Source organism: Balaenoptera ricei, chromosome 15 (genome assembly GCF_028023285.1).
Source record: "Balaenoptera ricei isolate mBalRic1 chromosome 15, mBalRic1.hap2, whole genome shotgun sequence".
Lineage (NCBI taxonomy): Eukaryota > Metazoa > Chordata > Mammalia > Artiodactyla > Balaenopteridae > Balaenoptera > Balaenoptera ricei.
In genome coordinates this window covers 76,349,428-76,376,382 of record NC_082653.1, presented here as the reverse complement: position 1 = coordinate 76,376,382, position 26,955 = coordinate 76,349,428, and the positions used below count along the sequence as shown (strand labels likewise).

The window sequence follows — 26,955 nt, the reverse complement described above, 5'->3', positions numbered from 1 at the left end:
AATGGGCAGCTGTTCATCAGGCTTGATAAGATGACTTAGATGTGATGGTCCAAGGGAAAGATTGTCAATCCTGGTAACTGCTTGAAGAAAGGAAAATATCCCTTAAAAGCGTGGTCCTAGCCCTTAGTAATACTTCCTCGGGGCTTGTTAAAATGGAGTTCCTTATTTCAAAGGTAATACAAATATTTGAGTTCCTACTAGGTACAGTATACTGGGTGAGGCACTGCAGGCCAAGCAAGGCAAATAGAATTTTCCTTTTTTTATTTCCCTTCATTTCAGCAAGGATACCAACACATTTCAAGGCTCTACCTTGCACCAGTTTCCCAGTTTCCTCCTATCAGCATGGGGTGTAGCAAGTAATCATCCCCCTGTGATTGAAGAGAGAGCTGTATTCAAAGAGGTTAAATGCCTTGCCCAGGATCCATACGGCTTTGGTGGAGCGGAGGTGAAATTTGAAAGCCAATCCCTGTCTAATCTGTCACTTAGAATTGTCACCCTGGAAGGGAGTATCAGGTGGTTTGACCCAGAACACTGTCCTCGGGCCTGGCCTGTTTGAAGCCTTTACTTGGGTGAAAAGAAAGAATGGAAGACATTAGGCCGGGAAGAGACAACGAGTATACCAAAAATATCCCAACAGGCTGCGGACCTGAATGAAAACCACCCCAGTGAGGGTGGAAGGGAGGAAATGATGAGAGGCCTGGGGGAAGACCGCCTCCAGAGGATCTGGCGACCTGGGTTTGGAGATAGGAGAGAAAGGATGGCCTGGGTTTGATAACCATTGACAGGAGGAAATGCCTACAAGTTCATTTTTAGAAATGTTGAGTTTTGAAGTACTGATGGGACTTCGATGCCACCATCCAACCAAGGAGTGTTGGAAATATAGATCTGGAATGCGGGAGAAATATGGAACTGGAGACTTGGGAGGAATCTGCCTGGAATTTATGGTGGAAGTCGGGGAATTGGTAAAAGAGAGACTCCTACTTCCTTCTCTCTGGACAGTGAAGGGGGACCTTGACAAATCCCGCTCTTAAAGGAAAAGGGAACCAAGAGGAGGCAGCATCACTTGTAGCAATAAGAGGACAACAACAGTTCATTGTCAGGGAAGCTTAGTAAAAAAAAAAGGGAGATACAGTCAGCAATTTCTGTGGAAAGAGTGACAGAAAGGGCCACTGGATTCGTTAATGAGGAAATACCTGGCCAGAGACCTGTTAGCCTCATAAATGTTGAAGGCCAGTGTTACTCTTTTGTTTTGGTGAAACAGCTTTAGGGAAGGTAAAGAGAGAACAGTCACTGACTTACTGAAAAGAGTGGGACATGTGATCTTTAAAAGTGGAAGGACAGGGGAAGCTGTCCTTCCACTTTTAAAGAAAACAGTGAAAACAATCCTACTCTGGTACTTAGAGAACAGTAAGCAAATGAGATGGGAGCTCAGCTAGCGGCTATAGCCCAGCCTCACAGAAGGGTCGGGGCTTGGTTGGGTCAGTCCAGCCTGGAAACTCCGAGGTGATCATGCTAATCAGACTCCAGGGAAACGGACTAAATTGGAACAAAAATCTCTCTGTTTACAATCGAGGAGTACAACCCCCAACCCCAGCCAGAGTGACGTATGTGCACATTTTCCTTGGGTAATCCCCAGGGAAGCCAAATTATAACCAAAAGGTCACCTGGTGAGCAGGGACTATAGCACAAGAGGTATGGGGAGAATCGGCCATCCCCTCCTGTGGGAACCGCCAGTGCTTCACAGCCACTTTCCATTATTGTATTTTATTCTACTTTTTGATCATACCTGTTTCCCAGGACTGGACTGTGGGCTGTCTGAGAGCAGAGTCTATGTCTTACTTATCTTTGTACGCTGGTGCCGAGTATTCTGTATCTGTCACACATTAGACAATGAGTAGATGTTTACTTCATGGATGGATGGATGGATGGATGATTAGACAGAAGATAGTCTGGAAAGGTGGATGGAGGATCTGATTCGACTTTAGCTTTCTTAGTCCTAATCACACGTGGATCCCGACTCCAAGATTACAATAAAGTCACTTGGGTTGAATTATGGTGACTCTAGATCTCTTCACTCATGAATTTACAGGCAGTTTCTTGAGCTACTTCTATGATTTTGCAGTCTCATTCTCTACATTTTGCTTACTTTTAATTGTAATTTTTTCTGAAGTAACCTTTTCTCAGATGCTGGGGACATCTTCTTGAACACAGTGATGACAGTAACACGCAACATTCTGACACGTAAATGTGTGCCGACGGTATACTAATTTATATACATATGAATGTACTCCAGGGCTCCTTCTGGAGTTGATGTAGTGCTTTTAGAATCTAGAATCCTCATCACAGACATCCGGAGAGGGGCTGGGTAATACCCGGAGAGGGTATTCTAAAGCCCGCTTCACTGATGGAACCCAGTGGAGCCACAGCCTTGGTCAGAACGCAAACCAGACCGTGTCTCCAAGGCCTTGTTTGATGGGCCCTAACAGGGCACCTCTCACATCCCTGGTGTCCCCACGGTTGACATGGATTGCGAGTCGCCTGGTCCTCTGTTCTCTTGATCCATTTTCCTTGAGACTAAAATCTTAGTTAACAAATGTGGAGCGGTTTCCTAAAGGCCAGGTTTTTTCAAGGAGGTTTCCGTTGCTTGGAGCCTTTCTAATTCATTTTTGCTAAAACCAAAAGTCAGTCTACTGCCTTTCCTCCAGGGTTTTTCCTCGGTCATAATTGCACCCTCATGCTGAAACTCCTCCTCCTTCGGGGCCCATTACTGCCCCGTTAGCAGAGTGCTGGAATGGGGGGGGGGGAGTTAGTTAGTTTCCCCCCCTCCACATTGTTGACTGTGGGGAGTAATTGCTGCCTGAGCGTGGGCCCTTCCCTCCCCCAGTCTGTCCTTCTCACCTGCTCTCACATTAGCCATCTTTGTGGTTCTCCCTCTGTTTATTTCCTTATCTTTAGGCTATAAAGCCAGGAAGACAGACCTATAGCCAAGCATTCAGATTTAAAGAGAGAGAGAGGGAGAGGAGAGGAATAAATAACAGACGTCATAGGAGGTGCCTATCCTTCAAGGAACAAAACTGTTAATATCTAAGAAGTGGGGTAAAATGACTCAGTAAACTCTTAGTTTTCCTTTTTCTTCATCATTCCTTTGTTCTCTGGCCCTCATGTAGCAACACTAAGCACATCCATTAATTAATAACAGGCCCTGGAAGATGGAATCAGTGCAAAGTGTGGCTTAGAAGAGTTTTTGTTTTGTTTTATTGGGGGGCGGTTGTGGAGGAGTTGAGGTGCGTTACTCAGAAGCTCACCTCTTAGGGAGTGGTATCCTTCTAGAGAAAACCTTTCTGGATCTATTTGCAGATCCAGAATATGTGGATCTGCCCTTGCATGATCTTAAAAACCAAACGACAGAGGAGAACAACCTAGCTTTGCTCATCGGGCGGTTTCCATCAGTGTTCCTCTTCTGTGCTCTCAGAAGAGAAGCCTGAACACCTGACCTATCCATGCCCTTTGGTAAAGATAGAGACCTTTTCATTTTCCCTTCACAAGTCTTTGCCACTCTCTGACTGAAAAGAGAAAAACTTGCATTGCTGACATCTCTCAATGCACAGGTATCGATGAATGAAAGATGTTAGAAAATATCAGACCTTTTATTCGATCAAACGGGTACATTGACTTGGTTCACCCCAGAGTGACCCATGACACATTGGGTTCCTACAACTGCCCCCCACCCCTCAAAAAAAAAAAAGCCATACATACACCCCCCCCCCTTTACAGATGCCTTAGTAATAGAGTTCACAGCTACTCTCAGGTTATAAACAAAGGAAGGGGTGGAGGTGTATCTCAGATCTCAGTTTAGGAGAAGAATGCGTAATAGGCTGAGGTTTAAATAGTTGCATGGTGCCGGTGTTGATATGGTTCTTCCTGGCTGTCATTGTGAAACCTACCCTGCAGTTGTGGAACACCCTCTACGTACGTTGCGTCTTAGGGAGTGGGGTACATCTTGGTGTTTTCTCCTGCTCCCCCAATGCAAAGTTGGAGTCATCTACTTTTCTAGAAGACCTTAGCAGAAATAACAGTAGTGTTTCTGCGTACTGGATGCCTCCTGTATGCCTGCCCGTGCATTAGATAAAGATTCTCCCATCTTTATAGCTAATAGTTGCCAGGAGCCGTGTCCTACAGACGGGATCCTGAGGTGCAGAGACTGAAGAGCCTGTGTAATCATCCAGCCTGTACAAGGCCAGACAGGGATCTGAACCTGGTCTGTCTCGTGCCAGAGCACACGCCTTTTCCACTGGACCACGTGACCTGAAACACTGGCTCTGCCTGTTCCACAGGCCCCTTGGTCGGGAGGCTTCCTTCTCCCCTCTGTGGATGTTCCATGTCCCGGAAGGGGAGGGAAGTGCCTGAGAAAGGAATGTTCACGCATCCGTTAAAATAGGTGTCATAGCCTCTTGTCTCCCCTTCATATTCACAAATGTTCACTTCTTTCTTTCTCTCTTTTTTTTATTCTTCCTCGGGATGATGACTGACAGGTTAATATATGTCTAACTACATGTCTCAGAAATCAAAAGGAAGGTGCTGTCAGAATCGCTTGTCAGAAAATGAGATTAGGCGCACTTGTCATTTGCTGAGGATTGCAGTCTTTCAGAGATAAGGTTTCATTTAATGAGGGTAAAAAGCCTCCTTTAAAAAAAAAGAAGAGGGAGTGAGGGTGGGGTAGAGGAGAAGGAGTGATGATTCTTTTTTCTGGTGTCAGCCAAGTGTTTTATCACCTAACGTGATCCTGGGGCACCTGGTAGCCACTGATAATGGCAGCCTGGCCCTCTCCACCTCCTCCGCCCCGAGCCCCTTCAGAAGCGGCTGCTGTGACCTGTTTTTACCTCTCTTTGGAAGCTGAAGCTCCTTCTCCTGTGGGAAAGGGGAGCAAGGCATGTACTGTAGATTTAAAAGCAGGCTCAAGAAAGCATGCGGTATAAAGGAAATGTATAGTCACATTTCCCAACAAACTATAAAGAATCCACCGTAGATTTCAGTGAGATATGGAGCTTGTCTGACAAGTGAAGGGTAACTAATGAAGAACAGAGCTGGATCCCACTGCAACCAATTGTGTTTTGTTATGGAAAATATTTACCAAGTTTTTTGTGGTTTTTTTTTTTGCGTTTGTTGAGTCTCTTAAAAGTGACATAGTAAGAGCTCCCCGTATGTGACTTGATACACCTCCTGAGCCCCACGATTCAGATTGGCAATCTCTATCCGGTTCTTAAGCTGCTCACCACCCCCATCTCCCCACCCCCCCAACCCCCGCCAAGTCATGGAAGCAGCCTCTGAAATGAACAACCTGACTACGGGAAAGGCCTATGCAAAGCAGGAAACCCACACTCAAGTCCGTGCCAGTTCTCTACCCCCAAACTTAGTGGTGTAAAACGGCAAAGCCCTTTTATGCTCCCAGATTCAGCGCGTCAGGAATTTGGACAGGACCCGCCAGGAGTGGCTTGTCTCTGCTCCACAGTGTCTGGGTGGCTTGAATAGCTGGGGGTGAGAATCATCCAGGGATGTCTTCACTCACCCATCCGGATGCGGATGACTCAGGCGAGCTGCGCTGGGCTGGTCCACCCATCGGGGGCACCTGCACAGGCTCTGCCCACGTGGCCAGGCCTTTCTACAGAATGGCAGCTGGGAGGGGTCTCCTGAGAGGACACTTCCAGAATGTGAGCATCCAGGAGATGGAGGGCAGAAGCCACAGAAAAGGAATGGAGACCCCAGCTCTCGATGGGAGAGTGTCCAAGGATGTGCAGCCATGTTTTAAAACTCCCGTAATGCTATCACGGTTTCTTTCTCCTTGTGCTTTCATTTACTTCTCGTGGACAAAATCGTCTATGAATTTAAAGTATTATATGACATTTGGATAGTTTACTACTGATTTGGCATAAATGACTCCTCCTTAGCAAAAAAAAATATATATGGAATATGTATAGAAAAGCATGTATATACATACGTGTGTCTGTATCCCTGGGCAGGGATGCAGGGATACATATATAAGTGGAGGAAGAGTGAGTGCGCGAGAGCACGTTAAATTGCGCTCGGTATTTTGAAGGGTGATGGACCAGATTCCTGCCCTCCTCTCCAGACAGCTGAAAACAGACTTGTGGCCTAAATGTGCACTTTTCTATTTCTATCCAGTCCTTCTCTATTACATTTCTCAAAAACAGTCTGTACTTACTGCCTCTATTTTCTTCCCACTTCATTTACTTATTAACTTTTTTTTTTTTTTTTTTTTAATTTATGGCTGTGTTGGGTCTTCGTTTCTGTGTGAGAGCTCTCTCTAGCTGCGGCGAGCGGGGGCCACTCTTCATCGCGGTGCGCGGGCCTCTCACTATCGTGGCCTCTCACTATCGTGGCCTCTCTTGTTGCGGAGCACAGGCTCCAGATGCCCAGGCTCAGTAGTTGTGACTCACGGGCCTAGTTGCTCCACGGCATGTGGGATCCTCCCAGACCAGGGCTCGAACCCGTGTCCCCTGCATTGGCAGGCAGACTCTCAACCACTGCGCCACCAGGGAAGCCCTACTTATTAACTTTTAATGTGTAATCCAGCTCCTGTTTCATTCCCCTGCAATTTTCTTGGTGTCCACCAGCGACCTCCTCAAATACCAATCTAGCTGTCTTTCCTCAGTCCTTGTCCTCCAAGATCTCTAAAGCATTGGCCATTTTTGAGTCCCGCCCCCCTTACTGGAAATCTTGCCCTTCCTTGGTTCTCTAGTGATACTTTCTTGAGTCCCCCTTTTCGCCTGCTCCCTCCCTGAGCCAGGAAGCACGGATGCTGTCTGCCTCTTGTCCTTGGTTCTGTTTCTTCCCACCCCACAGTTTGCTCTTGGCCGTCACATTCCCTCATCTCTTTGTGGAGGACACCCTCCCCTCATCTGTGATTCTGAGCCCCCTCCCCCCTTGTGTTCCAGTCCCAAATTTCTGACCACTGCTGGGCTGTTCTCACCGTATCTTAGATTCATCTTGTCCAAAGCAGTTTCTTTATAGTTCCCTGCAAGCACCCGCCGTGTCCGTGTTCCTCGCGGTAGCTAGTTCCCCAGGCTGGAAACCTCAGCATCTCCCCCCTTTGCCTTGCTTCCTTGCCTCTTCAGTACTTTTTCCCACCCACCTTCACCTCGTTTCACCGCCTTCTCCTGTTGGGCGAAGCTCTTTCCCGCAGATCACTTTTCTTGAGGCCTCCTTAGGCATGTATTTGTCTACTCTCCTCTCCTAAATTGTAAGCTCCCCAAGGCAAATAACATGTTCTTTTTTTTTTTTTTTTTTTGGCACATCATTCATACTCAGTAAAAGTCGTTATTGAATGGATGGACTTCAGTATACTGTCAAAAAATTAATCATACTGTACACCACAAACTATTAGAGTTAAGGAAAGGTTTTGATGGGATTAAGAGGCTAACATAGCCATAGGTATGTCAAGATCTTGCCTTGCCCATTAGCTCTCCTTCAAAGTGATACCTAAAGGAACAAGACATGTGAGGAACAGTAATAACAGAATTAATCATCGCTACCTCTGTTGAGGGCTGGGTGCTGTTCTAGCTAATTTAATCCTCAACAGCTCTGAGACAGGGACAGTATACTTTCCATGCTATAGATGAAGAAACAATGACAGGAAAAGTCAAATACCACTTTATTTTTAGTGGGGTGAATCCCTCGTACCCCAAACAATCCTCTGTGCAGTCTGTGTTAGAGAAGGTAACGCCTTAGGCTCCCCACAGAAGCAGGTTTCTCCTTTTCCCTTAGCCCAGTTTACCACTGATTGACCACCAAGCCCAGAGCAACTTCCAGAGGTGCCCGGCTGAGCTTAGTCATCACAAGTCCTGGAGGCAGAAAGAAGAACCAAGCGTGTGCAGACCTCTAACACACGTGGCTTTCAACGCACAGGGACAGTGTCCACTGGTAAACACGGCCCTGTCCGCTTTAGGTGCTACATTGAATGCTAACCGCTCGGGTTAGCACCCGTGAGGAAAGCACTAGAAGGAAAGTGGCGAGAGTTTGCCTTTCCCCCAGTCAAACACTAAACAAGTAAATAGCAAACAGATATTCCATGGTGTGTGTGTGTGTCTTAATACAGTTCAAGAGTAGCCAGAGGTAAAGTAGCTGTGGTAACATGTTACCAATCGGAATATAAATGAAGGGGCTTGGGTATTATTCATACCATCCTTTCATCTGTCTTATAAGTTTGAAGTTTTTCAAAATAGAAAGTCAGGAACTATTTTAAAAGAGAGCTTAAAAAAAAAAAAAGAGTAATTCCAAAGGTGGGTAGTCAACAATAAATACACAGGGAAGTGGTCTAAAGCCAGGAATTTTTTGGTCCATCAAGTGGGAAGTACCAGGAAAGAAGGAATGACGTAGAATTGGAGACATATGGTGCTTCTTAGGGGGAGTGCTCGGGCTGCCCAAGAGGCTAATTCAAAACTAAATTTTATCCCTGGATCCCACAGCCCTTAATGTGACCCAAACTTTCCATTACCAAATTCTGAGGATTTAAATCCTGATATTGTGTGCCTGAATCTGGAATCTGTCTCATCAGTTAAAGATCCATCCTATTGAGGCCACATGTGTCTGTGCAAGAAGTTCTTTTCAAGCCAAACTTTCATGTTAAAAAAAAAAAAAAATCCTGAGAGGAAATACATGTGGTCCTCTTCCCCTTCGAGCCCAGTTCAGGCTATTTATTGTTTTATTTGATTGTTGAGAAGTCAGAAATGATTAAATTGGTTCCCAATGTGGTCTGCACATTGCCTTGGCTCAGAACAGCCTGAGGAAGACAAAGGCCAGCTTCCACTTGTGCAGTGTTCTGACGTGTGTGTGTGTAAGGGGTGGTTAAGGAGAGGGTGTGTGTGGGGGGGGTTCCTTTCTTTCTGAAGTCCTTTCCCTGTAGATTTCAGATTAAAGAGAGCATGATGACACATTAACCCTTTTGGTTTTGCTTTTAAAACACAAAGCTGACAAATGTGTTTAATGAGCACGTGGTACCAAGTGACAGAGGCACAGAGCTGGAGAGGCTCACTTGTGCCTTGATTGTTTTGATGAGAAAGTTAAATGGCACTTACCAGTTGGAAGGATGAAATGTAAACCATAGCATACTTCTGACATTTCACTGATCTATCAGGAAATTCCAAGAGAGTGGGATGCCCCAGAAAAGGTATGTCAAACAGTGTGCCCCCTCAATGCTTGGTGTCAGTCGATTTATCTCTTGTAAAAATAAAATACAATGTGTGTGTGAAAAAAAAAAAAAAACAGTGTGCCCTCCTTAGAAATTAATAACGGAACCTCTAAGAAAATGGAAAGAGGAAAATACTCTTTGCTGGCACAGATACTGTTCTCTGTTTATAATCTAGATATTAGATCAAGTACAATCACAAGATCTTATATATGGAAAAGAGCAAGAGAGAGGTGATTCATCCCAACCTGTATGCATTTTAATGGTGAACAGAAGTTTCAGTGACTTACCCAAAGCCGAAACTAGGTGCCACGGGCCTGTTCTAACACCCAGGTCTCCTGACTTTGCTAATTCAGTACAGTGTTTTTTGACACCTAACCTCCTGTAATGGTCTGCAATAGCCCTGCAACCAGTTTTTAAAACTCACCAGTGGGACTTCCCTTGGTGGCACAGTGGTTAAGAATCCTCCTGCCAACGCAGGGGATTAGGGTTCGAGCCCTGGTCCAGGAAGACCCCACATGCCGCGGAGCAACTAAGCCTGTGTGCCACAACTGCTGAGCCTGTGCTCTAGAGCCCGTGAGCCACAACTACTGAGCCCACGTGCCACAACTACTGAAGCCCGTGCTCTGCAACAAGAGAAGCCACTGCAATGAGAAGCCCGCACACCGCAACAGAGTAGCCCCTGCTCGCTGCAACTAGAGAAAGCCCGCGTGCAGCAACGAAGACCCAACGCAGCCATAAATAAATAAATAAATAAATTTATTTTAAAAAAACTCACCAGAGCCTGCTGCCAATGACGGTCAGCTAATTTCTGTAATCCTCGTATAGGCTAGTTACTTGTAATCGTTTTCCTGGCCTTATGTTGTATCTTTAAACCCACCAGTCATTTCATAAATACATGTTGTCAGCTCTAAGTGAGCACTAGTAACAGAGAGAAAATCCATCCATCACCACTAGTGGGAATGAAAAAACAACCCAGAGCACACAGCCTGGTTGAATGTTGTTTGCAGTTTGATCTTTGTATAAGAAGGACATCATAAATTTAAGTAAAAGCTACCAGCCAACAACTGTAATTTTATCAACCTCCCCCTCTCCAAGAAAACTCATCGCTAGGAAAATAAATTGCATTCTTTACCAGCAGCACAAAGGAAAGTCTTGTTACTTATAGGCGAGTGGCTATTTGAAAGCCTGGCTACAATTTTCCTGTTTTGCTAACACTTGTAATTAAATCCGTCAACTCCCTCTAAGATTCTGTGTAAATACCAGATGCTCACTACATTTTTTTTTTCTCCTGGAGAATACGAAAAGTTGTACACTAACAGTAGACTAACTTCTAAGGAGGCACAAACCTGGGTAAAAGCAGGCCCCTGAAGGACCACCCTCGCCGTCCACCCAGGCCCCATCCCCATGTCTTGCCTTGGCGGAGATGTTAACACCCCGGCCCTGGGTCAGGAGCAGATGGCTGGGGGTGGGGCGTGGCGGATGCAGGACCCAGACGGCGGGCGGGAGGCAAGTGGGGAAGGAGGGGGCCGTGCCTCTCGCTCCCCACAGGCCTGCAGCCTGCTTTTCATGTGCTGTGAGTGCGGCCCCGCCAGCTGTCACTTGGATTCATGCAGTTGATCATACAGGGATCAGAGGAGGAAGTTTGGGATGGCTCTGGGCAAATCCACCCTTTCTACCAGGGGTGAGAACATACTCCTGTAGCACCTGTATTCCTCAGGGGGCTCAGACACATAGGATCTTTCCCCCCCCCCCCCTTCCCTATACAAAGAAGTGTAACTTTTGGTCCCAGAGGTGATGGTATTTCAGCAGTAGGAAAAGCAACCCCCCTTGGGTTTTCCAGAATTAAATGGAGTTGCTTAGAGTTGTCATTGCCTCAGGAGAAAGCTGAGAGGGTGTTAAATGAATCATGAAAGAGAATCAACATACCTGCTGGTATTTAAGTTTGAGTGTGTGGAGTGTGGGTGTCTTGGCGTTTGTGATGCAAAACCCGGGAAAGGGTTCTCCCCCTCCCGCTACCAACTCTGTCCTAGCAGATTCACTCTGCTTTGCGGGAATTTACTTAAAAAACATTTAGCACTCCTGAAAATATTAGCAAAGTATTCATATTATATATATGGGCAACCCCCAACCCTCCTTACTTAAAACCCATTCCTGGCTTTGGGTTTTTCCCCCACTAGTTTTGATGGGTGGGTTGCCACACAGGGGGTTTGCTTCATCACCGAAGGTTTTAGGTGGACCTCTGAGACCCCCTTGAATGTGTGAGCGTGTGGAAGGAGCGAGGATTGGAAGCGCGGAGCCCGTGGCCCACGCCACCTCAGCTACTTTCAGTTTCTATTTGAAACCGAAATCACAGCAGAGCTGTCAGATGGCAGCTGTGCATTTGGTGGAAACGAGAATTCCAGATTTTATGCTAATTCGGTTTCAGGTTCCTTTGAACCTGCAGTTTCATGAGGCTGTGCTTAAAACTGCAATCTGTTTTAGATAAAAGCAGGGATTACTAAAGACTTTTTAGTTTTGCAAACATTCGCAGCCTCCAAAAGGAGAGGGGGATTTCAGATTTATTCTTTCATTAACATTGTCATGTTAAGTTTTCTTCTACTTTATCAAATAGAAAACTTTTCCTTATTTTGGCAGTGATTTTTCTTACTTCAGGATTTTTCGGTTGCCGTTATTGATCTCTGTTTTAGTAGTGTTCTTTCTCTAACTTCAGGGTCCTTGTCATTCCCTTGCAGAGGCTGGAAAGCAAAGGTGGTGCTCATGTCATATGTCTCATCCTGGCACGTGTTCGTCTTCCTTTTTCTGAATGTTGGCGCTGACTTAGATGGTTGTGTCCATTACCAATTGCTTTGTAACAAACTACAAATTTAATAGCTTAAAACACAACAGTTTTACTTATTTGCTAACGATTTTGCAGTTTGGGCAGGGCTCTTCAAAGACAGTTTCTCTCTGTTGCACATGGCATCAACTAAGGCAAGCTCAACTGGGGCTGGAGGAGCCACTTCCAAGAGGCTTATTCCCAGGGCTGGCAAGTTGTTGCTGGCTATTGGCTGGGAACTCAGCTAAGTCTTTGGTCCCACGGCTTTAATTCTCCTCCGTGTGTGCTTGCTCGGGCTTCCTCACCACATGGGGTCTGCATTCCAAGAGGATGGAAGCAGAAGCTGCTTAACACCTGAAGAAGTTCTCCTTAATACCTTAACAAGCTCGGAAGGTCCAGAACACCACTTCCTCCACATTTTACTGTTCAAAACAGTTACAGGTCCAGCCCAGATTCCAGGGTAGAGGGCTTAAGCTCCACCTTCCCATGGGAGAGTAGCCTGCACGTATAGAATTACCGCAGGCCACACTGAGAGAGTAGCAACCTCAGTGGTCGATGTAGTATTTTAATTAGTAATCAATTTTCAAGAGAATTTACATGTGCTCTGTTGTTAGCCTTACGATGATGGGTTTCTATATTCCATGAAAAGCTAAACTGGTGGCAATTTGTGGAAAGGACTTTACAGTTTATTTTTGAAACAATGTCTTCCTTCTCTTCTGTTTTAGTTGGCAGAGATATGGTCATTCACTCATTGACTCGTTGATCTGACACTGTTTATTGACCACATGTAAGGCATGAGAGTACACTCCAGATGTTTAGGGGAGTGACGATGGTGGGGTGGGATGTGTGTGTAAGGGCACAGTCGTGGCCCTCAAGGGATTGAATCTTTGCTCTCCAAAACTGTGTCTTATTCCCACTGAGGACATTTGTGCCCCTAAAGGAATAACAGTGTCCAGAGGTGAACCAAGGAACAGGTAATGCCTGTCAGACATTGTCTTGGATATATTTCCCTAAGGAAACCTTCCAGATAAGCTGTAGTTTGGAGCAGAAGAAGAAATTGCTGGTTTAATTAATTTGCAGCAAAGGTCTGTAAATGGAGACTGTACAGGACCAGAGAGGAGAGGAGTTCGCAGGTCTTCGCAGGCCTGCAGGCTTGCCCTCACCCTGTGTAACTGCAGTGAATGATCCTAGCAACTGGCGTTTGTATAGCAGTTGACCGTTGGCAAAGTACGCTCGTTTGATGGATAGAGCCACAGAGACAGAGGCTATTGGAATGGCCATGTTCGAGTTTCCCACCCCATTTTGACAGTGTGGAAGGGACAGGGAGGAAAACTGAGACCAGAACAAGGGTGAAAAATCAGAAATGTTGGTCAATATGAATGCTTTCAGGAAAGCTAAGCCAAGGGGATTCTTTGACATCCTAGCTGCCCACCTGGTACCCCAGCAACTGTATGATCCACCAAAACAGTAGAAGCAAATGTTTCGCTCTTACCCAACAAGAATTTCTGCAAGTAAATATTTGGACCATCAGGATACTCTACAGTGAAGCTAAAATGAAAGCACAAAGCTTTGTTAGGTCCATGTACATAAGTATAGATGGAGGAAAAAAATTTCCAGTATGCTAGAGATTATTAATACTTTCAGGTAACGTGTTTCCAGGAAAAGAGAGCAAATCCCTTGAGAGGAGGTTGGAGGGAAAGAAGTGCTGACATGGGATTGGCCACCATTTCACGTGTTCCTTTCACAAATGACCTTAATGTGGGATGTAAGTAATCGTTCAAACTTCAAAACCTATGCAGGTAAACTACTCACATATCCTAGTAGTATTCACACAGCCCAAACAGCTTTACCATGACCCTCTGGATCTTGAAACCTCTCTAGATTTTAGATATCAGAATTTATTTTGACTTAGATCTAGAACTGGCATTTCAGCATTGGGGGTATGTGGAATCCAGGTTTGGCCAATGGAGTAAGAAATCAAGATCCACCAGTAGTGTGGACTGTATACCCCGGTAGAGTGGAGAAGGGGTCGGATGTACCTGCTAGATCTCTGCTATCATCCTGACTCCTTCACTTCCAAAGGGTGTACTTACACACTGTGTATCAGTTGCCTCATCTGAAATATGGAGGAGAATAGCAATTTCTCTGTTTACCTCACAGGGTTGATGTCAGAGCAGATGACATAATTACTGTAAACATTTTTGAAAAATACATGTTACATAGGCAAGTATGGCAGCACCTCACGAGAGGCTGAATCTTAGAAGCAGTAAGTGGTATCATAGTATATAATTTACGGCCTCTGTCTTTTCCTGGTCTTGGAGTCACTAGTTCGTTGGTTGGTTTCTCCCTCCCTTTTATTTCAAGGCCCTAAAACGAAGATTAGAATCATATTTTGAGCCTGACCCAGGCCTAGTATAGCAACAGTCTTTCCCTGGGACTAACTGAAGCTAGAAATGAGGATCCTCACAGAGACACAGAAAAACAGTTTCCCATTAGTGCAAAACTTAACTGAAATTATAAGTGTACCTGGTGTGACTTTAATGGTAAAAATGGTTGGAGAGGCCACATGAGGTCCTCTCTCGATATCCGTGTGAATCATTCGTGTCCACGTGCGGAGGATCTCTCACGGGCCCCTGTCTCTCCCTGGAACTGTTGAAAATTTGGGGGAGCTCACTCAGGCCAAAGTGGTTCAGATGCCTCTCGCAGAGAGAATTGGGAAACATGGTTGGTTCCCCAGCAGCCCCCGTTTTCCGCCGCAGCTTTTCTAACGGGCCACTTAGTGCGCCTGCTGACACACAGACAGCTGCGCCCCTACCGGTGACCACAGGGACTGCCTTCCCTGGTGGGCCCCTCTCCTGTAGCTCGCAATTCACATACGGCGGCTGTGACAGCCCCTGTGTCCTGAGTGAGCCCCAGCCCCGTCTCCCCCGACTCGGTCCTCCCTTCCCTCAGCCTACAGCCCATCCGTCCACTAGAGATGACTGTCAAGTCCACCTTTGACATGGCACCATAAAGGACCTTTTTTACCTTCCCCCTAGAAGAGTGGGTGCTTGACCACCTGAATTTTTGAAACTAAGAGGGGCCACTGTCAGCCAGTCTTCCCAAAACTAAGAATACCTACTCCTCGATGGCTTGTAGCCAAGGAAGACACAAGGACACAAGGTATTGCTCCAGATGCCGTCACACAGTAATTCATTCACCCCTCACAGCAGTTGCTGTAATACTAGTAAGTGCTGTTACTGCCCTGTTTTACAGATGAGGAAACTGAGGCACAGAGAGATGGAGCAATCTGTCCACAGTCACAAAGCTAATAGGAGGTAGTGGAGGAGGAGCCAGGTGTTGAACCCAGCAGTTCCATCATCAGTAGCTATGCTTTTTTTTTTTTTTAATTAATTAATTTATTTATTTAGTTTTGGCTGTGTTGGGTCTTCATTTCTGTGCGAGGGCTCTCTCTAGTTGCGGCGAGCGGGGCACACTCTTCATCGCGGTGCGCGGGCCTCTCACTATCGCGGCCTCTCTTGTTGCGGAGCACAGGCTCCAGACGCGCAGGCTCAGTAGTTGTGGCTCACGGGCCTAGTTGCTCCGCGGCATGTGTGATCTTCCCAGACCAGGGCTCCGAACCCATGTCCCCTGCATTGGCAGGCAGATTCTCAACCACTGCGCCACCAGGGAAGCCCAGTAGCTATGCTTCTAACCACCAGACCAACTACCTCTCAGTTGCCCCCAAACAGAGAAATGTCTGGCTCCAGTTTACAGGCCCTCCTAACCAGTGTTCCTTGTATATAAAAAGCACAACAACAAGTTGCATCGTGTTTCGTTACTTAATGTTTTCAACAACACTCTACAAGGGTTGAATTCTATTACTGGCTCCATTTTACAGATGAGGAAAATGAGGCTTAGGAAAAGTTAAGTAACAACTCAAGATGAACCAGCTATCTTGATCGAGACTGGATTGAAGCCTACTTCCTTCTAATGTCCAGCCCACACCCCTAACCACCGGACCAGGGACCATGAATTATAAAATCCAGTAAGCGGCAAAGACAGCTAAAGGAAATGCCTCACCAAAAGCATCTTCCTTTCAACTTAACGCTTTACTTTTCTCACTGTATCATCTTCATTGACTTATTTACACATTTTCTTCTACCCATCCTTTTAGTTCATGCAGACATTTTGTACACACTTTCTCATTTTAATTACCTCTGGTCCCCCTACCCCACCCCCATTTCTGTGCGAATATAGTGAGAGGAGCCAGGTATTGGAGATTCAAGCAGGTAACTAGGGCAGGGTGAGTACCTGTCCTCAGGGAGCGTGGACTCCGTAGCGAATGCAGGTCTCTAGACCCCAAATCACAAACACCCATCAGTGCTGAATGGTCCGATGGAGGAGGGAACCAAGCCCAGGTGGGCACCAGGAGGGCACGGCCCTATCATCCTGCTCTTGTGCACTTCTGTGAAAATTAAGATGCCATTGGGCGACACGAGCAGAGATTGAATGTGTTTTTATTTTTCATTGCCTTTCTTTGTGGGATTGTCAGATTCTGAATATTAATACTTTAATGTTGATTTGGTAAGAGATATTTAATGGTTTTTTATACTTTTTTCCCCTTTGTAGTTTATAGTACACTGTGAAGTTTGAAAGTACAATTCTTTTTCTTGACTTCTACCCTTGGAAAATATTTATTCCCCCCTGCACCTCAATCGTATGCATCATAAACTAAGCCAGTTCAGTTTATTTACTTCTCTCTTGTTGCAGCCCCGTGATCAATTGTAGCAACACAGGCACACAATGGTAGAGGCCTTTGCTTTACAGCAGTAAGAGCGTGAGCTATTGCAGTCTCCTTTCAGAGTGATAAGTAATGAGCCTGCCATTTAAAGATGGCCTGAGCAGAGGGGTTTAAGGCCACCTAGGGTTGACGACCGTACATCACTAGAGGAGGAGATCACGATCTCTAGTGCAAAATGAATTGGCCTGCACGGGCGAAATCCCTGCGACCCCAAAAGAGTTTTCATGTCCTGGGCTGGACAGCATGGAAGGTCGAAGGTCAGGAATTCGCAGAGGTGGGAAAGAGGACAAGCTCGGCGCTGGGGAGTTTCCTGCTTCCTGGTGGCGAGTAACCTGTTGACTTAGTTCTCCACACGAGGCTCTTGGTCACCTGCCATGGGTAGGGAGCCCCAGGTGCCACAGTCAGACCGCAGGTCCCTCTGGGCTTCTCAGCAGTTGTCTTCTGCCCCGAGTCTCCCTCCACTTCATCAGGTGCCCAAACACTTGTCAGGCTCCCGCAGCTTCAGCAGAAGAACGGGAGAACCTCAGCCAGCCAGCCATTCTCTCTCATCAAGCATCTTCTGAGGTAGGCCTCCTAGTACCGTGCGGGATACACCGCACATAAACACTTCCCAAGATGTGAATTATATCCGCAAGAAGCCAGGTAGGTTCAGAAAGAAGGTCTATCACAAGCTCGCATTAAATCCTCACAGATAGATGAGAAAGTGCTGGACTCTGTCTCCAGACACACGTCTGTTCCTTATACCTCTGCCGTGGCTGTGGCGTGAATAGAGGTGCAAAGACACTGTCCTTATATGGTTGAATTCAAAACCAAATTGAGGTAGTGGGTATCCCACACCAAGAAAAGGAACAAGAACCAAAACACGCTTCTGCACCAGTAAGAAACCATTTGCATGGTTCTAGATAAAACTGTGGGCCTGTTTAAGTGGGAATTTACAGTTTAGCATGTCAAAATGACATAATTGGGATGCCTGCTATTTTATGTTTTAAGAAATTGAAGCCCTCACCATTAGGAGGTGGATCACGTCTTAAAGCCTTTCAAACTCTGATAACGTTTTGCTTGATTCATGATTGGACTTTATAATCTGTTAAGAAGATCCACATTATTCCGGTTCCTCCCACCTTATTATGTGACCCAGGCTATGCAATATTCAATATCCAGGTTCGGACCTTGTCTGGAGGAACTGTTGGCAGTAATGCCTGTGTGAAGGTGGGGTTCTCTACTCTAGTACAGGTGGTGCAAACCACTGTCACCACTTCTGGGGATCGGTGTCACTTTTGATGCTCATGTGGTTATTTTCATCATCACTGTGGTGATCTGCATTGAGGGAATTCCGTAGAAGGCATGACCATGGACATTGCAGCCATACCAGAACATACTCTTATTTGTTGGTCTCCGCGGTAATCACAGTAAGAGTGTCATCTTTAATCATTGTAGCCAACACGTATATCCCGCTTACTAAGCGCTGGGGGGCTGTTACTGACAACAGCCCTATAAAGTGTAGTTACTGTTGTCACCTCATTTTACAGATGAGGAAACTGAGGTTGGAGAGGGAAGAGATTTGCCCAAGGTCTCCTGGCTCAGAAATGACAGGGCCATGATGGCAACCAGATGCTGGCTCTTAACCTCTCCCCAAAGAACAAATAGAAACATATTTTCAAAGCTTAAAAAGCTATAGAATTTGAAAAGATTCTCTAGGAGACATAGAAATAAGCCAGGTGGGGTGACATCTTTCCCAAGGCTAGCTGGGAGACAGAACTCATGTGTTATTACTCCCCTTTCCTGGTCTTTTCAAACTGCAAATTTAACATAGAAAAACAGGAGGAAATTTTTTGTAAAGACTTCCTCTTCCTTTAAACCACCCCAAGAATCACCCAGCATGTGTTCTTTTAGGGAGTACCTGAAGTTTGTTATATTTATGAGGGAGAACACCTCGAAATTAATAAACTTTTTCTATGTAAGGTACTCGACAGAAGACCAGAATTTATAAGAAATATTTTACCAAAAAATGTTTAGTCTCAGTCTGGTAATTAGTGATACAAGTTGAATCAAATTTCATATTTTAAGCTTTAAAACTGCCATTTTAGATTGATTTAGAAGAACTTCCATTAGTTTTTAAACCTAGTTTATCTTTATCTTTAGATATATTTTGAGAATTGAGGAAGAAGTCTCCATATTTTAACTTAGCTTTTTAAAAAAATTCAGCTAGTTAATCATAGAGTTGCCTAAGATCTTTGGTCATATGTTAAAAATTGTCGGGAGTTCCCTGGTTGCCTCGTGGTTAGGATTCCAGGCTTTCGCTGTCGTGGCCCGGGTTCAGTTCCTGGTCGGGGAACTGAGATCCTGCAAGCTGGATGGCGTGGCCAAGGAAAAAAAAAAATTCTTTCTGAAATAATTGCTCTAACACTGGAAAGACCATTGAATCCATATTCTTACTACCTGCCTCGTTAGGGCCTCCCCTTTGTAAGACTTGCCCTTCTTAGATCTGGTTCAGAGGCTGAAGGTGACAGTAAGAAGCCATTAGTGATTAGTATGTTAAACCTTCTAAATATAACAGACACAGTGGCTGCCAGCCTTTGACTTTGTAATCTGTAGATTAAAATTCCAATAAAGGGAAGCTAAGTTTCTCAAGGAAAAAAAAAAGAAAACCATAATAAGTCTAGATTCTTGCAAGTCAGATCTCTGACCAGGCTCCAGTCACCGAGTGTACGGGTGATCTTTTTTTTCTTTCTACCTTCTTTCTACTTCTGATGCTGTCCTGTAGCTTCTCCCTTCCAGTTTTGACACTGCTTCCTTCCCTGCCAGAAAGGAGGGGGAATAGAGCAACTTGGAACCCAATCAGGATGGACTCATTTGTGTGTCTGGTGAGAGGCTGAGAAATGAAGCAAAGTGGTGGTGGGCACTGTGGCAGGGTGAAGGGTGCTGGAGGGGTACAGGGGGGCTGAATATGGATGCAGTGGTGCAGAGGCCAAGTCTGTGGCTTCTCTAGAGGCTCAGCTCTTGGCGGTTCTGCATTCCTCCCGATTACAGATAATCACGATACAGAGACACATGCAGATCTCTCCCAGACTTTCATCTGAGGTCTAATCCCTGATAATCAGAGATGACAGTCTAATGCAAGGCGTGGCAAGCGTCAGCAATGCTGCTTGATGACAGCACTTTAGAGGCCTAAGCGGTGGTTCGAGTTGGTCAGCTAAGTTGTCCATGCTTTTGTGCGTCTCAGTTTACCCTGTAGAGGACCTGGTAGGAGCTCTGGCAATTTCTTCCCAGTAATATTGATTTCTATTAGCGAACAAGATAAGAAAACTGTCCCATTTTGATTGCTCCAAAAGAAACAACATTTAAATGTCTTTTCTTGAAAATTGAATGTTTGCCTTTGAGCTATCTTGGTATTGTAGAAACAGCTTCAGAATGAATGCTCCCTGGCTCGGGGGCTTTAGCTGGTTTTTGAGACATCTTGTAAGCAATTGGAAAATCCAGCTTCAAACTCACACCTTCTGAGGCACCTTTTCTTCTGATTTCTCTTTTCTTCTGATTTACCCAGGGAGTCAAGTTAGAGAAAAATCTCTTTTACCTAATCTTTAAAAAGAATTTTTTTTAGAAACCCCACATGGTGCTACCATTTGGGATGGGGTGGGGTGTTGTGAAGCTAGAGAAGGAGAGCCTCTTATTTCCAAAATTAATTGTATTTGGAAGTTAAAGGGAAAAAAATTATGCCATACAGCAAGCACCTACTTTTTTCCCCTTGAGAGGTTTTTCAAGAGTGCCATGAAATCAAACAGTGATGGATGTTCATCTTCAAAGAGGTGAGGAATGGACATTATTGCTTGAAACCAGTCTCCATGTCATTTGTATGTGGTGTACATCTCTCCCAGCCCTGTCCCTTTCCTCTCTTCCCAGCTGCACTCCAGGTCACAGTGGCACTGAAGGGAAATCAGGAGCTCTCACCCACCCTAGTGTGCCTGTTCTACCCTAGAACCCCCCCAGTTGCAACCTAGGCCTTGCTTGCCTTTTTGCCTTGTGCTGGGACAATCTCAGCAACTTTTCCTGTGCACCAAGGAGAGACCCTGCCAAGCTGCAGGTGTGGAATAAAAACTCCAGATGTTTGTAGAGGGTTTCCTCACCCCCATGTATGGCCTGGTACTCTTGCAGGGCCTCTGTGGTTGGGACAGTGACAAAGGAGGCCAGAATTCTGACCAGGGGCCCACCAGACTGGACAGACGGGAGAGTTGGTGCTCTGGTGGGAGTGTTTTGCTCAGGGGAACCCACCAGGGGCCAAGTTTGTGGTCATTCAGCCCCCTCCTTCCAGGCGCTACACTGGGCGCCAGAGAACACAATGATGATAAATGTTAGGATGATAATAATTGCTGCGCATTTAGTGAGGCTGTGGCATTGCTTTAATCCTTTGCCTACATCTGATGGTGGCAACCAGCTCCACTTTTGTTGATGTGAGGTGTATAAATGTCAGTGGATTTGAAGACTAAGGGGAGGCGGGATTTGTAAACGGCCAGTTCATGCACTGTTATCCTTGAGACTTAACCAAACTGCATTCAGCTTTTGATCAGGTGGGGATAAGGTTAGATTAAGACCTTTTTTTTTTCTAATACTAGACTCTGACCACCCCACTCCATTTTCAACAGTGTACTTATTACTCTTGGATTGAGCACCTACTATGTGCCAGGCGGTTTGCATAAATACATCACTTTCTCATTGAGCCCTCACAGCCGTCCAGAGAGCCTGCTCTGTACAGATGTGACCGGCCTAGTGGCGACTCAACCCCAGCCCGCGGGCTTAGTGGCCTTTCCCTGACGCGGCGCAGCACTGGAAGCGACGACCGCGGGGAGGGTGCAGAGCGTTGCAGTTCCCGCCGCGCCCGCCTGCCGAGAAGGCGGCCGTGGGGAACTAGGGCCCGAGCCGCGGGGGGAACGACAGCTGTCGAAGTTGCGCCCGGGGACTGCGCCCCCGCGGGGCCGACCCGGCGCCGGGGCCGAGAGAAGGGGCGGCGAGGGGCGGGGCGCGCGGGGCGGGACGGAGGAGGGGCGGCGGCACCGGCGGCTCGGGCTCGGCGCGCCGAGGAAGTCCCGCTCCGAGAGCTGCGAGCGTCTGGAGGAGGCGCGCTCGGCTTAGTCCGGGAGCGAAGTCCGGAGCGAGGGCCCCCTGTGCCGCCGCCGCCCCCTCCCGCCACCCGTCCAGCCAGGGAGCCCGCGGCGCCGGCGCCGGCCGCCGATGGAGTTCACTTGAGCGGCGAGCCGGCGGGAGAGGCAGGCGCCCGCGAACGGAGCGCGGGCCGGAGCCGAGCCAGCCCCGGGCGCTTTCCGTCGGCCCTCGAGCTCCGGCCGGGAGGCGCCTCCGACCCCGCGCAGCCCGCCCGGCGCCCCGGACGCTGCAGCGCCGCCCGCGCCGCGCGCCGGCGAGATCGGCCCCGAATAAAGACTCCCGGAGCGTCTCCAGCGCCGCGGCGGCGGCGGCGGCGGCGGCTGGACCGGGACCCGTCGGCCCGCGGTGTTGCTGGAGAGGCGGGAGCGGCAGTCGGGGAGCCCCAGGCGGCCGCCGGGGAGAAGCCGCCGCCGCTGCGCGCCCTCCTCCTCCTCCTCCCTCTCCCTCCTCCCCTCCGCACATGGTCTCCTTTGTCCTGTCGCCGCCGCCGCCGCCTCGCTCTTAGCTCTGCGCGCCGCGGCCGCGGCTAAGGGCCGCTCCTCTTCGCCTCGCCCGCCCGCCGCCCGCCCGGGACGTCCCTCGAGTCCCCGCCGTGCCCGGCCGACCCCGCGCGCCTCAGGAGCAGCCGGGAGTCAGCGGACGAGCGCGGGCCGGGCGCTCCCTCCCGGCCGCCCGCTGCCCGCCTGGCCTCGGCCGCGCTGGATGTGTGCGCGGCGCTGGCGCTCGGCCGCCCCGGAGCTGGCGTTCGTACGGATTTGGTTCGCGTGCATCCGCTTTCAGACTTTCGCCTGGAAAGAAGGAGAGACTGGCGCGGACCGAGCCCGGTCGGAGTTGGGCGTTTTCTCCGTGTTTGGCTGGTTTTCCCCCTGGTCTCTGACGATCCCCCATCGTGAGCCTTGCTCAGGAACCAAACCATGAACTTGGGGCTGACAGGACCGCTTAACCCTTTGCTATCAGGTAATGCAGCCCTGGGGGCGCGGCTCCCCCGCTCGCCTCCCGCGGTCGAAAGGGAGGCGGCGGGTCGGGGGTCTTTTGTTGCGGCGGCCGGGCCGGCGGGCAGGGGTGGCAGGGGCGGGTCTGGCGCGCCCGAGCACCCCGCCGCCACCCATCCCTCCTCCCTCCCGCCGGCCCGGCCGCCCTCTCTCCTTCCGCGGCCCGGTCGCCCGCCTTTGTACTTTCCACTCCTGGCCAGCCGGGCTCGGGCGGGGAGCGGCGGCGCGGGCGGCCGGAGCTGTGCGGTCGTGCCCGGGGACCGGAGCTGCCCCGGCGCCACCCGCCCCGAGGGGCTCCGCCTGCCTCCGGCTGGGGCCGCGGCCTGCGCCCGCTCGGGCTGGAGACCTTGGCGCTGCGCTCGCTGCCGCTTCCCGGGGTACCGCTTCCCCACGCCGAGGTCGGGATCCTGGCCCGCACGCGGTGCCAAGGGAAGCGAAAGGAGATCTGGGCTCGGGATCGCGACAGCTGGGGAAAGAACTCGCGCTTAAGTTTCGAGGAGGTTTCTCTTTTCTTGTTGGAAAGCCCCTCCTCGCGCGGGTGCAGAGGGCCGTGCCCGGGATCCGCGGCCGAAGGGAATTAAGGTGGACCTCGAACCCGAGCGGCCGCGCGTCTCGCTCCTGTCTGCTCGGAAGGCTTTTCTTCGTTTCCTCATTCTCTGTGTTCCTTTCTTCAGTCTGTTTGACTTATTTAACTTTTCTTTAAACATCAACTACGGCGTCTAGTAATTTTTTAGTATTTTTTAAAAAATCTGCTTCTACCTCCCCCCGAAATAAAAAGCAGCCAAAAGAGAGCTTTGTTTTTTTCTAATATTTTTAGGTGCAGCCACTTCACGCCCTCATCCTCCAAAACCGAGTGAAGGGGGATGAAGTGAAATGGCGAGCAAAATCTAAAGATCTTTAGTATGTAAAGGTGCCCCCGTATTAAGGAAGGAGAGAAGGAAAAGCTGTGCTCACCGGCTAACCCTTGGCTCACCACGTTTTTCCATTAGTCGTCCCTGATTAAAAAAAAAAAATCAGCCAGGAAAATGGTCCAGGTAATATAAGGAATTTCACACTTTTCCCTAAAAAACAATGACAAAGAAAACACCCCAAAGATTAAGATCCAAGAAGCCACAAATTTGTACAAATGCTTTAAAGCACAAGGTGAATTTGAAAGTTCATCGAGAAAAAGCAAAGAATTTCCTTGTAGTTCCTGCTTAAGACTTTGGCTGAGAAGCTCTTTTCTGACTTTTCAGGACAGTGGCCAGCCATAGTTGTAACCACCTGGATGGGAGAAAAAGGGATCCAGATCATTTTATGATTAGCCTAAGTCCCACTGCTGTCATTTTCTTTTGGGTGTTTTTCCATGGAGACCTTTTTGAGGACCCCCGCCCCCCTTCCCCTTCCCAGTTACAAAACGGCTTTGTGACATGTATCAGAAAATTAAAGGGCTGGAAAAGCTTTTATTGGAGAGCATTACTCCTAAGTCACTCTGAATATCCTGTCAGACTCATTTCCTTAATAACTTACCGGTTGGCATCGTATAATCACATCCTCTAAGTTCGCTTCAGACATAAGGATCACTTAACTGGCTACTTGAGAATATGGTGTGGAGCCCAGTGGAGCTGACAAGGGTGGCACAGGAGGGTGTGCAAGACAGCCAGAAGGCCTCTTCACCTACAGCTTCTGTCCAGTTTGATCTCTCTCTCTCTCCCCGTCTAACACACACACATACCCCAAGTGCAAATAAAAGCTGGATCAAGAACCTTTTCCTCTCCTTACCCATGCTTTTTGCATTGACGGTACAGTACTTTGTTTCTATAGTGCTTTGGGCCAGTTAGGCTCATTTTAATAGGTAGTCCCCAAATCTGCAGGGGTTCTTTCAATTTGGTAGAATGAATTAACAGCCCCCCCCCCTTTTTTTTTTCCTTTTAAAAATATCAACTGTAGTTTAAGCCATGAATTTACCGTAGCCATTCCAGTTTGAACTAAGAGACACTTTTTCATCAAGGAATAGTGAAATGCTCTTATCTCCAGGTTTTTAGCTGGGAAACTCGTGTTCCTAGACATCTCACTTAATATTACAATATAACAACACTATTCCTGTAATTTTTGCTTCTATAACTCAATATTCTTGATTTGTTTAATGCATATCTTGTTTCCCCCTCCATGCAACACTTTTTTGGTGGTTTATTTTTATGAAAAGCTACTGTAATATGCAGTTTTATTTAATTATGTTTAAAATGTCAAGAAGGCCCTCAGCATATTTTTTATTCATGCAAAATAAAAGGAAACATCTATCAAGGATTTGTTTTATTTTAAACTGCTTATGTATAAACGTATAGAGTTCAACACTTGTTTTGCACATACTATACATTCATTTTTTTCTTGATCTATTAATCTTTGGAATCACGCTTACAGTAGGCAGATTAGAATTAAAATAAAGGGGAAAATAGTCATAACAATATTTTATGTCTTTCTGTATCACTTGCATTGAGAACTAGAACTTGTTCCCCAGATAACACTCTGGAATATCTCATCTTTATCAATATAACACAAAAAGACTAAATTGAATATCTTCTTTGTCCCCAAAAGCCAGCTCCAGAGTCTGAATATGTTGTATTTCAGATTCCCCCGCACGCTATTTCTTATATTTCTTCTAGATTTATTCACCGTTCTCTGCTTCGCTTTGTCAAAACATGCATTTCTGTGCATAAAGTGTGAAGACCGGTGATTTCTTACAAGGGTTGGGTAGCAAGAAGAGCATAAATATAATATAGCCATTATAACTTTAAATGCATGTACATCATCAAATTACTGTATAATGGAGCTGCTTAATTTTTAAGTTTATTTTTTAATTTTTCAAGTTCTAGAAATACAGTGCTTCTGAAACATTATAGCATTTTTCTCCAAACAGACTTCATGTTGATTTTCCAGAACATTAGTGTATAATTTAAATTGCCTGTATTCTTGCTGTTTAAACAGGCTTATTTCACATTCCTGGAGCCACTGTAATAATTAGCAGACGTGATTTCTAGAAAATGGAAAGGAAATAATGCTGATGGTGTGTATAGTGTCGGGTTGCTGGGCAGGTCGGCTGGCTTTCATTTCAACACCAAGGTCGTCCTGGTTACCACAGGGGGCAGGGATCTTGGGGTCATCAGATAAATCTTTAAAAATGAATTTCAGGGAGTGCTGGTTGACACTTTTTAGTGAGGAGAAGCTTAGCGTTAAATAATAGGCATTTCTAGTTTGTGAGAGAAAATTGAAAAATATGGCATGTCTGCAAATACAAAAAAAGTACTGTTTCCAAAATAATGATCTGTCAATGAAATTGCAAAATCATTATGCGAATGAGCTGAATTGCTTTGTGTATCATCTCATAGAAATATGTTTTGCACAGATAATATGTCTAATAAGGACATGTTTTTAAAATCAGATTTTTTTCTTCCCTCAGCAAATAGCTGCACTGCAGGTCTGGCTCACGCAGTCAACCAGCACCACCTTATGGAGGATTGGGGGAAATTGCCACTTTCCTTTTTAGGCTTTTCTAAAACGTAGTAAAATTGATTTAAAATAATCGTAATGATGATGGTGATGACAAAATTAATGACAGTAGTAATGCTTTCTTTCCCCTTCTTGTGTTGCAGGCCTCAGATGCCAGCTCTGAAAAACTCTTCAATACTGTTATTGTAAACAAAGGTAAGACTCCTTAAATCCGAGCAATAGCTTATTTTTCTATTTGCTCTGTTGTTGGGATGAAAGCATAAAGAACAATGGTCATTCCCTTTTCATTCTGGAGCTACGGTTCATAATTTGTATTTTTGCTTGAGACAGAATCTGTGTGCTTTTGTGATGCATCCAAAAACAGTTTATTTTAAAAGAATACATTGAATCCTTACTTAAATTGATTTGACTAAGAAATTACTACTGTCTGTGCGACTTTCATTTAATGTAGGAAGTGGTAATGGAGAATAATAGTTCTTAAGATGCCTTAACTTTCTTATTATCAACTACCCAGCAG

The 26,955-nt window shown here is 46.8% G+C and overlaps 1 protein-coding gene across 4 annotated transcripts in view; it reads left to right on the top strand.

Moving 5' to 3' along the window:
* AUTS2 (activator of transcription and developmental regulator AUTS2) overlaps positions 1 to 26,955 on the top strand; it is a 1,122,616-nt gene that overhangs the window by 1,010,629 nt on the left and 85,032 nt on the right. For all 4 annotated transcript variants that reach the window (XM_059898924.1, XM_059898923.1, XM_059898926.1 and 1 more), the window contains exon 6: positions 26,582 to 26,633. In XM_059898924.1, the coding sequence (XP_059754907.1) occupies positions 26,582 to 26,633 (52 nt within the window). The remainder of the gene's footprint in view (positions 1 to 26,581; positions 26,634 to 26,955) is intronic.